Source organism: Artemia franciscana, chromosome 1, assembly GCF_032884065.1.
Source record: "Artemia franciscana chromosome 1, ASM3288406v1, whole genome shotgun sequence".
NCBI lineage: Eukaryota > Metazoa > Arthropoda > Branchiopoda > Anostraca > Artemiidae > Artemia > Artemia franciscana.
In genome coordinates, this window is record NC_088863.1 from 26,148,807 (window position 1) to 26,161,817 (window position 13,011).

Consider the following 13,011-nt stretch of genomic DNA (forward strand, 5'->3'; position numbering starts at 1 on the left):
AGAAACAGGAACAAATATCGGTACTACTGCTACGAAAAAGGGAAATTCATTGGAATTCGTATTGCTATGAGTTCCTTCGAGTATCCATAGCCAGTTGGATCAGAAGAATTTGTGGAATACTTCAATATGTATTTTGATTCGATGGTTCATGTACTTGCGGCAGAACAAACTAACTTATACTCTGCCCAAGAAACGGGAACGCGTATCGGTACTACTGCTACGAAAATAAGGAAATTCATTGGAATTCGTATTGCTATGAGTTCCTTCGAGTATCCATAGCCAGTTGGATGAGGAGAACCTGTGGAATACTTAAAAGGAGTATTTTGATTCGGGCTTTCATGTACTTGCGGCAGAACAAACTAACTTATACTCTGCCCAAGAAACGGGAACGCGTATCAGTACTACTGCTACGAAAATAAGGAAATTCATTGGAATTCGTATTACTATGAGTTCCTTCAAGTATCCCTGATATCGCACTTACTGGAGTAGCCAAATTCTCATGCCACTTATAGCTGACACCTTGAATCTCAACAAATTTTGATGACTTCAGAACTCTACAAAAATGCCAAGGATCCTCAGACTCTGGATCGGCTGTGGAAGGTGCAACCTGTCATTGACCAAGCCTGCAAAAATTGAGGGTATCACACCTTCTGAATACATTTCGGGTGATGAAAAAATGGTTCCTTACACTGGAGCCTTAGACATAAAACAGTATATACTTGGCACACCAATCCGATGTGGTATAGGATCTTCATACTCTGAAAAAGCAACGGCGTCATCTTGGTCTTTGATGTCTATCAAGAAAAGAAGAGTATCCTTACTGACAAACAGAAGTAGTTGGGATTAACCGGAAGCTATTGCAGTGTATAACTGGTTTATGGACGGAGGCGGTAAGCCGACAATATGGTTTCGTATTATCGAATCTTCAATTCGGTCCAGGAAGTGGACACAGTATCTTGTGTTCCACTTGATTGACTTGGCGGTAGTGAATAACTGGCTTGAATACACACAATTTCAAAAGGCCCAAAAGTCAAAGAACTCTATGGATTCCCTGACTTTCCGTCTAGAGGTGGCCGAGTCTATGGTTATGAGCAAAGAGGCGACACTCATGCGACGAGGGAGGCCACGTTTGGTCCCCTTGACCAACAACAAGGAAGAGAAAATCAATGGCTTTTATTGTTGGGCCGTACCAAAAGGAGATGGCAAAATTCCGAAGACCATGTTCTGCCGTAGAAGACGGCTCTTTTGCCTATTGGCCTGAAAAAAAAAACTGAAATTCAAAACAGGTGCAAAAATGCCCCATGCGTCACGAAAACCCGATTCAGCTGCACAATATTCCAGGTCCCGTTATGCCTGGTGGAAGGCAGAAACTGCTTTGTAATTTATCTTTTTTACTCCTAAATAATAACGTGAAATGATATAAGAATGTATTTAAATGAAAAAAGAATGTAGTAGGTAATCTTGGTTCTCACTTGTTGACTTAGTATTTGAATACATAAACAGAGTCATTTTGTCCTCAGACAAGTACATTCAAAATCAGGCACAACAGGAGGAGCGGAAATCCTGAGAAAAATAGAGTATCATCTCGTTGTTTCAGAAGCCCTAAGAAGAGCAGTTGCATAATTTTCATCCTTTCCAATAAAATTCGAGAAAGAAAGGGTTAAAAGACATTGATTGGAGGTTGTGCAGGGCGCTTAGCCCGAGTCCAAGCTTTGTACTAACTCCGTGCAAAAGCAAGGTAGGTTCTGACTGGCTCGAGTCAGTGCAAAATCTGAATTAATAAAAAAAATAAAAATCCTGGGTCGTGGTTAATCACCTATAACTGTTTGCTCAAGTTCAATAATGTCTTAGCTCAGAATCAGCTGAGGATTGTTTACAATTTTTAAGTGAGATTGAACAAGTCTTATAAAAAAAAAGTAAAATTTTCATTGATACAGTAACTGTAGTGCTTGAGTTAGCCCACATCTCTTTTTAATAGTCTTAACTTGCAACCAGTAATTAAAATTTAGGCGGTAGTTTCGTAACTTGGGATCTCATAATCTGACTGTTAATTTTGGGCAAGGTTCACATTCATATTAAACCTTAAGTCTCCTAAGGCTATTAAAGTCCCCTTAAGACTTCCACAAATTCTTTGCCAATTTTCCTTTTGGCTGCTCCCATCTGAACCTTCACAAGTGCTCCAAGATCTTCTTAACAATATATTTTTTAACTTCCTTTTATTTTGAATAATTTGACAACTGTACCGCCCAAACGTTTTTTTAATTTTATTTGATTTTCATTGAAATATGATTGTCCAACCATCTCAATACATGCCAAAATAGTGATTCGTAAACGTCGCTTTTCCGAAAGGAAATTATCGTGTTCCAATTTTAGAAGATCTTTGATCGAGAATCAATTCATGCGAGGTTAAACAGGCAATTTACAAATGAAACAGCCGTTACTCTGTTGAGCTTTCATTTTGAATGACAAAGAAAACCTAATACAATCGCCTCAAATGCATTCCCCTCACATAATTCTTAGGTAAAATAGGTAAAATCAAGAGTGCCTTTCGTAAATTTGTTTTAGACTAGGAACTAAAAAATTAGTGCGTATTTCTTCAGATTCAAGGGAATTATCAAAACCTGGAAAGGGGAAAAAGAAGATAAATGGACAGGAATATGCAACCAAACTAAGATGATAAACAAAGCGAATAATTTATTCAGGAGATTCAACAATAACAATCCACAGAAGTTCATTTCCAATTTCTACAAATATAGACTTTACACCAAACATACAAAATTTATCTGGCTTCATGGTTTGAATTTTATTCAAGTTTTCCTAGACTAGAATGGTTTCTCATGATATTACCACAAAACCTACAAAGAAACTTAAGCATAACATAAAGCAATCAGGGACATAATTTTGCTATGGGGCAGTGGGAGGGGAGCAATTGCCCCTTCCTGACCTCAGTTTACCACTCTAGACTCCAGCTTGCCCCCCTCCAGCTGAAATTTAGTTTTCCAAAAATCTTGTCAAAACTAAGATAAGTCTGCATAATTCAAACATCCATAGAGATTGGTTAGTTTTCTTTAGTACATATTTAACGTTGCATTTACTATATAGCTCATTTTAAGTTTTTACTGTCATTTTCACTAGATTTCGGAAAATTGGCTCTGATTTTGCCCCCCCCCCCAGGATTTTGACAAAATTACGCCAGTGAAAATAACCCACCCCCCTCTACAAGAATGTTGATTGTTTTCTGCAATTATGGTGTCTTACGCATTAAAACAGCAAAATTTACAAAAACAATTAAATACAAATAAAGAAGAATGCGAAAATTCCAGAAAGGGCTGGATCTCACTGATTTAATGCTTAAATAGATCCCAGCAAGGAAACAGTACATATTAATAGATCCTATAGAGCAGTGGTTATAAAGAAAGAATCACGACTGTACCCACCTCCTCCTGCCAGGATAACTTCCATAATATTATATTATGGAAGTAGTCACTTCCATAATAGCGGACATCTGTTTTTGTTTTTGTTTTTGTGTCATCAGGTTCAAAATGTGATTTTGTCAATAAGTGTCAAACATTTGCACATGTCCTCCAAGCAGAATTGAGAATTGACACTATTGATGGCAATTAAAACATCACCTTAAAACAGTCGCTTTGGGTTTTTTTTTTTTTTTTTTTTTTTTTTTTTTTTTTTTTTTTTTTTTTTTTTTTTATTGCAAGCTAACCCAAGAAAGTCATTTCATATATTTGTCAACATATGTCAACAAATGTTTCACAAGAAATTATCTAAAATCGAGTTGTTCTGGCAGCAGTTGAGTCAAGTTCGGATCGCATTCTTAAAACGATTCCGTGTTTCAGATTCTCCAATGATCGATTACCAATATTTTTATATTAGGGAATGTGGAAAATTCGATGGTTCAATCTTTACAAAAACAAGAAATTCTTGTAAAGATAGAAAAATGTTCACCAGAGATATTGTTTTTCCGAAGGATAACTTTGGTACGAAAACTTTACATGTTGTCAATGGAAGAAAATATGTTTTTCTCTGTTCTTGTAGCTCAAAATCCAGCTAAACGACATTTTGGTCAAACATTATACTTACTTAGTAGTTTGCGATAGTTGGGTTTGTCCCAATCTCAGTCAGAAACTCTTTACATCACGTACATACGCCCTATTCTCGAGCATGCATCCCCTTTTTGGTTCTGACGAGCGCATAATACGGACTAACTGAACGAAGATATAAAGGCGGTAAAAAAAAAAAGGAGTGATCAAGATCACAACGAAACAGAAGAATACCGCTATAAGAATGATCTTTCTCCCCTAAAAGTCCCAATCCTATGTGATTAGTTTCTAATTAGCGCGCAAGGTCAAAGGCATAAAGACTCTACTTTCAAAGACAAAGTTCATAATTCCCTCCGGCTGCCTCATCAAAATATCCCCAATACGCCACAACATGCGCAACAAAATTTTCCAGAATTTAAATAATGTTTGATTCTATGTCGTCGTGTTTCTTTTTTTTTTAAGTATTTATTCAGTTACATTATTAAGCTCGTATAAAACCAGTTGTTTTGTTTCGTTTGTTGATCATTGTTTCGATGTTTAATTTCGTTTTTTTTACGTATTTATTCAATTATATTATAAAGCGCCTTTAAAATCAGTTATTTTGTTTCGTTTGTTGATGTTTGATTCCGTTTGATTAAAATCAGTTGTTTTATTTCGTTTGTTGATGTATTTGATATCTGTATTTTTTTTTGGGGGGGGGGGAATAAATAAATAAAAAGAATCGATGCGTGCCACCCAAATCCAGGACAGATCGTCATTTGAATTTTTTTGTGCCTTCTATTGTCATTATCCTTAACCAACAATGACCGATGTCTTCCTTTATTTCATTAAATAAAAAAAAAACAAGTTTTTTCAACTGAAAGTAAGGAGTGACATCATAACTTAAAACACACAGAAATTACTTCGTATATGAAAGAGGCTGCTTCCTCATCAACGCCCCGCTCTTTACGCTAAAGTTTGACTCTTTCTCTCAATTCTTCTTTCTAAAACAGTAAAAAACTTTAGCGTAAAGAGCGGGGCGTTGATGAGGAAGCAGCCTCTTTCATATACGAAGTAATTTCTGTGTGTTTTAAGTTTAGATGTCACTCCTTACTTTCAGTTGAAAAAACTTGTTTTCTTTATTTAATTTCTGAACGTTCTTGAATCAATGCATGTTTTGATTTTGGCTCTCCGCAGAGGAATAATCAAAACGAAATTTGCATTTTTTTTTTTTTTTGGCTCAATGGCTTTCTCATAATTTTGAGAAAAAAAGAGCGGGGGACGAAGCCTAGTTGCCCCCCGATTTTTTGGTTGATTAAAAAGGCAACTAGAACTTTTAGTTTTTTACGAATCTTTTTATTGGTAAAAGATTTACGTAACTTATAAATTAGCTTACGTAAAGAACTTTTGTATTCTCATGTTTTTATTACATATATGAGGGGATTCGCCCCATCGTCGGTACCTCGCTCTTTACACTAAAGCTTAAATTTTATCCCAATTCATTAAGAATGACCCCCTGAATCACAAAAGCCGTAGAATAAGTAGTTGAAATTACCGAAAATACTTTAGCGTAAAGAGCGAGGTATTAGAAGGAGGTGAGCCCTTCATATGGGTAATAATTTCTGTTTGTTTTAAGTTTTGTTGCTGTTCCTTACTTCCAGCTGAAAAAGCTTTTTCACTTTTATTTTTTAATTGTTTTTTTTTTTAAATAATGCTAGTAAATCCTGCTCTCCCTTCATGGAAATTTTCTTCTCCCATTACAAATTCTCGAAGGAAAGTTCCCCCAGCATATCCCCCTCTTCTCAACCCCTCCCCCAAACCAAAAAAATCCTCCTGAAAACGCCTGTATACTTCCCAATAACCATTACTATATGTAAGCATAGGTCAAAGTTTGTAACTTGTTGCCCCTCCCACGGGGACTGTGGGGGAGTAAGTCGTCCCCAAAGACATAGTTATAAGGTTTTTCGACTACGCTGAATAAAATGGCTATCTCAGAATTTTGATCCGTTGACTTTGGGAAAATCATTAGCGTGGGAGGGGGCCTAGGTGCCCTCCAATTTTTTTGGTCACTTAAAAAGGGCACTAGAACTTTTCATTTCCGTTAGAATGAGCCCTCTTGCAACATTCTAGGACAATTGGGTCGATACGATCACCCCTGAAAAAAAAAAAAAAAAAAAAAAAAAAAAAAAAAAAAAAAAAAAAACACGCATCCGTGATCTGCCTTCTGGCAAAAAATGCAAAATTCCACATTTTTGTAGATAGGAGCTCGAAACTTCTACAGTAGGGTTCTCTGATACGCTGAATCTGATGGTGTGATTTTCGTTAAGATTCTATGACTTTTAGGGGGCGTTTCCCCCTATTTTCGAAACTAACGCAAATTTTCTCAGGCTCGTAACTTTTGATGGGTAAGACTAAACTTGATGAAACTTATATATTTAAAACCAGCATTAAAATGCGATTCTTTTGATGTAGCTATTGGTATCAAAATTCCATTTTTTAGAGTTTTGGTTACTATTGAGCCGGGTCGCTCCTTACTACAGTTCGTTACCACGAACTGTTTGATGAAAGAACTTTTAAAATTTAAGAGGCACATCTAATACCATTCCTCTACCTCAATCCCAAGTGCGAAAAACCGAATGATAAATTCAGCTGAAATCACGAACAGATATTGGTAGAAACAATAGATTTTTGGCTCCAGGCAAGGGTTTTACGAAGCTTTCCAAAATGCAAAGTCATATTCATCAATCTGGCCTAAGGTCCACACTTTCCGTAAAAACCGCTGAGGTTTAGACCCTTACCACTTTCTAGGAATAAGCTGAAATCGGGGAGGGGGGGGCTAGAAAAAAAACGACAAAACCAAAGTGTTGCTCGCGCAACACAATTATAGGAATAATCTAGCTGCATACAGGATTTCAGAGGAGAGCCCCCCCCCTCTCTTAAATGTGAGATTCTTCCCGATACAGAGCTGGTGTTCCTAATTGGGATTTGGACAATTCTGGAAAAGAAGGGGGGAGCTCTAGAGGTAGATGAAAAACAGGGTTTATGTAATTATATTTTTTGATGCACATGTAAGGTGGTCATTGTAGTAAACCCAATTATTGGGTAGGCAAATGTCCTTTTTCCTGTCATAAATTTTGCATGATAACGTGACAGACTATTCTTAATTGTGAAGCTATGGGAAATCCATTCACAGGTAGTTTAGCTAAGAAGTTAAGACTCACTCTTTTCTTGTTTTTTTTTTTGTAGTTCATTAGTTTTACTCCAATGAGAACGCTGCTTATGGTCACGTGTTCAGCGTCTTCAACACTTAAGCAAAAAGAGCTGATTTTTTTGTCAGTTTTATACACGATCTTTAGCTACATATAACTGTGAGTTTCTTTTATATTCAGTTTGTACTTTTTACCCAATTTTCTGGCAGGGGTGGTAAATATTAGAGGGCTACGGTTGGTGTGACAAGGGATATTTCAGTTCATTGTCCAAGGTTTGGTGATCCTTGGTAGGGGGATATCAAACAGCTACTGTATTGTAGTTCCCTCGCCATCAGGTATGATTTCAGTTCCGTTATACTCAAGCTACATCCACCTCTGCTCTGACCCGGGTATCAAAATAATTCCGAGGTTTTCCCGACAGTTTTAGGCTACGGCTGTAAGCCTTTAGCCGTTTTCGGTTGGATTGTAGGTAACCCTACGAATAGGTCATATTTATGTAACACTTGTAGGGTTGCCTATTTATTCCGACAATGAAAACTATTTTAAAGGGAGTTCAAACCGTAATATAACATTCAAAGAATTGCGACAAAATAAAGAGAAAAAATTAAGTGCCTATGATTTAGAATATAAAATTAAACAAAATTGATACGAGAACATGTCTCAAATTCACAAAAAAATTAACAAAATTAAAGTATATTCCAAATCCAAGACATCTTGGACAGCTTATTTCCCTGTATATGTCACGCTACTTGTGCCATGCCTTTGTATGTGATTCTGCTTTCTCTGGAATAAAAAGTACGGTAAATAGTAGCCAAAACTTGTAGCAAAACAAAATCAGAAACATCTAAAACAATGTTACCATGGATAAAAATACAATTATGATAATTGTGACTAAATATAGTTTTGAAGGCAGTTTTAAGCCTATTCCTTCATTAATTTTCTCTGATTGCGAGTAGAATGGCAAATACCGTGGAAAAAATTTCTCCACTCTATCAGGTCAGTCCATCCCCCTGAACAGACGAGGCATAAACACAGTAAGGACTTAGAGTCTATTATCTGCTCACCCAAAAATTCCTTAATTGGAAAGAAAACTTCTAACATTTCTGCTTATTTGCATCTTCCCCAACTTGTTCAGCTACATAGAAAAATCAAAAGGGCAGGATCCTGGCATATTTTTAACTATTCAAGGAAGACTTTTTACCTCATTAACGCCACATCACTTCGTTCTATTCTTGAAAAATTCATTAAAATTCTAATTTCTTTGGATAACAGGAATTATTTTTAGTATCATTGGACGTATTTAGAGATTTAAAATTTTTTATTTTAAGGTTTGTTATTCTTTGGTAGATCTTGCAGTCAGTTTTCACACTAACAGCTCTGGCATGAAACGTTTCATGCCGAGACCATGTCTACCACTCCTTCAAACAACCAGTAGCTATAGGTTCAAGACCGTAATATAACATTAAAAGAATTGCGGCGAGTAAAAAATAAGCACTTCTGACTTGGTATTTGATTTAGTATATAAACATAAGATATATTCCTATTTTCAGCTATAAAAACAAGTATTAGGGAAAAGGAAACAAGAAAATAAAAAAATATTATACTATAAAACATTGAATACCAAAGTTTTTTAATGTCACTTGCACATCAATGGATGGACAGAGAAAAAAAATGTAACAAAAAGAAAATAGAGAAATAATTAAGAGAGGAAGAGAAAGAGAAGGGGACAGAGGGAACAGAGAGACAGAAACAGAAGGTTTTTAACGGGATACGGAATTTCTAATAAGGAGGACTCAAAGGCTTAAATATAATTCAGGGGAAAGTACCATAGCAAAAAAGTGGAAAGAGACAGAATCAGCGATACTTACTGAGGGAATTGAGTAAAGTATCATAATCGATTCGTATAACCATAATATTCTGTAAAAACCTAGAAACTAAAGTACGTCGCTACTTTTTTGAGGAAAAGTAAAAGTGGACAAAAGAATTTACCGGCAATTAAGCATAGAAAGCAAAGCGAAACTCAGTTCTGGTTATGGGGGAGAAAGGGTTTTTCAAAAAAAAGAGAAAAAGAACTATCATAACTGTAGTACTTTAGAACGTTGAGTTGTCTCAGGTACCTCGGTATAAATTTAAACTTGATTGATGGCCAATTACTATATTTGTATTCACTCAAAGGTCGTTTTTATGTAATTTTTTAGACTATTTAGATGGCTGTGACTCACCAGCATCAACAGCATGTGCACAATGGGGTATAGGGTAGAACGAGAGCACCAGTTGGATGATAAACATTGTCAACATTTGAATAGAAATATATGAAATTTCAAAGAAAGTGGACTTTGATGCCTTGATTCTTTAACGGATTTCTGTCGAAGGAAGTTCAGGAGAAGAAACGAATAATAAAAGAGTAGTAATAAAAAATAGCTGCTTTGATTACAGTAAAATTCATTTCACCTTATCTCTTTTTGGCTTGGCATATCCCTTTTTTTGTTTGGTGTTTTGATCAAACATCGAGTAATCCGACGCTTCATATGCAAATGGTTCCACCTCTTTCTGAGGTTGAGATTTTGCCTTTTTGAAATCTTCAATAGCTATTTCACCACTTTTTCTTTTTGCTCCTCTTGATTCTGCAGGTGGTGGCATTTCACTAGTAGAGGCTACAGGGTTCGTATCAAAAGACACGTTAGTATGTCTCTTTTTCTTTTTATTTGTTTGCTGCATCTGAAAAAAAAAATGAAGATGGCGTTATCAGATCATTTAATAAAATCAACTGAATCTGCAAATTCTTTTGTTTAATTAATCAGTTACATGTATTTACTTTTCAAAAAGCTTTCCTATTTAGGATGGGATCAGCTCCTTGCACTGGATTCCAACGTTTTATCACAAGGACCTGATATTTGGAAACTAACCTTTCTCGTTAAAAACAATCATTTCCCTAATAAGAGGGTACCTTCTACTCCCACATTACCATACTACACACTAAGTCTAAATATATTCCTCCGAGTAAAGGAAGATAAGGATTAAAAAAAAATCCTTACATTTAGCCAAAGCAACGCCCAGAGTTATCTTGAAAATATGAAAAAAAAAAAAAAAAAATGCACTCTTTCAGCCTTTATGTACTCTCTTCCCTATGAAAAAAAAAAAAAAACATAAGACACGAAAAGATCTCCAGCTGGTGCCTAACAATGCAAACAGTTTATAATTATTAGCTTTAATCAAAAACGGTTTATAATGCCGTTTTATTTCGTTTGAGCTGACTATTTTTTAGGGGAGGATGTGCAACAACGCACCAGCATGGCCTCTCAAATAGGGGACCCCTTCTGAAATTACAATAAAACTTCTAACCTGAATGGCTAATTCAAAATTCTTACTGGACAGCATTCTGGCCCTACTCGTGTTAAAACTGTTGTTTTTTAAATCATATTCAGGGATGTCCCGAATATGTCAACAATTATTAGTTTTATTCACAAACGGTTTATAATACCGTTTCATTTTGTTTGAGCTGCATATTTGATTAGGGATGTATGTGCAATCACGCACCAGCATAGCCTCTCAAATGGGAACCCTTCTGAAATTACACTAAAACTTCTAAACTGAATTTCCCACGAAATGCAAAATTTAAGACGCACACTTGAATTTATATTTTTTTATTTAAGTGAAATATCTGGCATCATTAACCTACTTATTAAGCTGACTTTGTCTGAAGAACTGGTTTAGCCTGCCTACCAGTCCAATGAAAAAGGCAGGCAAGCCTAGCCACCCCAACCCCAGCGGTGCAATTGGGGACCCCCCCCGGTACGGTCTTTTTATTTTTCTGCTTGATGCCTACATCTCTGCTTAGCTGTAATAAGACTTGTGCTTGCAATTGACTAATAATTGCTTGTACCAGCCAGAAGATCCCCTGTCTTTTGCTGCCTTGTTGGCTTGTAACTTGATTAAACTAGTTTAATTCGAGTTCACTTTAGCCTACATCATGGGTGATAACTCAAAAAGAGCTATAGACTTCCTAGTACAAGAGAGAAGAGATCAGACTGCTCCATCCAGTACAGTGGAGCTGAATCTATTAATGAGCAGATTGCTATGCTCACTTCACATATAAATACCCTAAAGAAGAAGCAGAAGCTAATTGCAGATTCACTTATTGACCAAACCCTTGAATCTACTACGGCAGAAATTGTGAGTGAAGCGCTGTCTACAGAGATTGGATGTTTGGTCGAGGACTCTGTTCAAAAATTTACCTCTAGTCATGTACCTGCTGCTTTTGATGCTGACAAAATGGAAATCATTAAACAAGAGGCATACAATAGTCTTAAGATGGATTTTGATGTGCTTGTTGAACAACCACTTAAACAATATGACTCGAGGATGTCCAAGCTTGAATCATCTCTTAATTTGCTTGACTCAGGTTTGTGAGAGCTGCAAAAAATCTCTGAAACCAATTCAATCCAACATTCATCGTCTGAGTGGTCAGTTTGACCAAATGAAAAATTTCAAATCCGTTTATCCTATTTGCTTTCAAAGAAGACCCTTATCCAGAAGCTTTAAGTTCCATTTATTTCCATAAAATAACAATAACAAAAACAATATCCCAAAGGGCTCAATGACCCGTTATTTGGGAAAGGACATAAAATAAATAAAGAATGATAAAACTTGGCATAAAGCATATTCCTTGGATTGTGCAGCACTAGATTTCCTGGTATTCCTGTGACTGAGAATGACATAGTTTCTATTACAAGGATTGGAAAACAAGGCTGAGGTTTGAAATCTCGCCCACTTGTTGTGGAATTTTGTAGTCCTAGAACGCAGCAGCTCATTCTTAGAGAATAGACAAGTTTGCAAGGTAGTGGTGTCTATATTTCTGAATCAATCACAAAACCTACTTCATTCAGCTACTTAAACATGGTAAACCAAACCTTGGGAAGAGGTCTACATGGTCTAGTGGATGAGAAATACTCACCAAGCTTTCTGATAGTAATGTGATTACTGTTAAAGAGGCATCTCAAGTTGATGCTATCCATCAGTCAAATACAGCCCATCCAAGCTTGACCCAGGACTGAAATAAACCATTTTTTTTCTTTTTAGCTCTGTTTTGTAACTTTATTTATGATTTAATGGTTTTCCCTACGCTTGCATTTATGTTGTTTTACATTATTCATTTGAGTGGATTGCATAAACCGTTGATAACATTTTCCTCCGGTTGCTTCTTTACTGTTTTGCCTTTTTCTTTATTTGTTTTTGCCTTTGACCATGTACTTGTTTGTTATTATTTCTTTCCTTGAACTTTCTAGTTTGTTATTGCTCTTTGTCTTACAGGTTTTTTTTCCTTTGCTGCCTATATGTTTCACCTTTATAGTTTCAATCCACCCTCTGCTATTTCAGCCGGCCTGTATGGATATTGTGTTCATCTGTAAAGATATTGTATGCATTTGTTATGTGTGGTAAACCTGGCTGCAATTATCACACTACTATTGATAATTGTGACGAAATTATGCCCTCACCCTCTTTAAATAGTAACTTTAATGTATTTTGTTTGAATATGCGTGGGATAGTTAGAAATCATATTTGTCGTATGATAATTCTTCCCCTTTCGATGTATAGGCTTAACAGTAACACGGTTATCAGATAGTAAAAATTTAACAGCTTACGAAATGCATGGTTATATTGCTATTCATGTCCCTAGAATGGTAACAAAGTGCTCAGGGGTTGTTTATTTATTTATAAAATTTGATATTGATTTTAGTAAACGGTCTGACATAGAATCCCTGTTTACA

General features: G+C 36.0%; 1 protein-coding gene across 2 annotated transcripts in view; it reads right to left on the reverse strand.

The window, feature by feature from the left end:
• Positions 1–7,889: 7,889 nt before the first annotated feature.
• The window catches only part of LOC136027581 (exosome complex component 10 homolog), a 291,574-nt gene continuing 286,452 nt past the window's right edge, over positions 7,890–13,011 (reverse strand). For both annotated transcript variants that reach the window (XM_065704964.1, XM_065704974.1), the window contains exons 15-16: positions 9,695–9,961; positions 7,890–8,026 (exon numbers count right to left, since the gene is read on the reverse strand). In XM_065704964.1, coding sequence (XP_065561036.1) covers positions 7,967–8,026; positions 9,695–9,961 — 327 coding nt within the window. In that variant the 3' untranslated portion in view covers positions 7,890–7,966. The remainder of the gene's footprint in view (positions 8,027–9,694; positions 9,962–13,011) is intronic.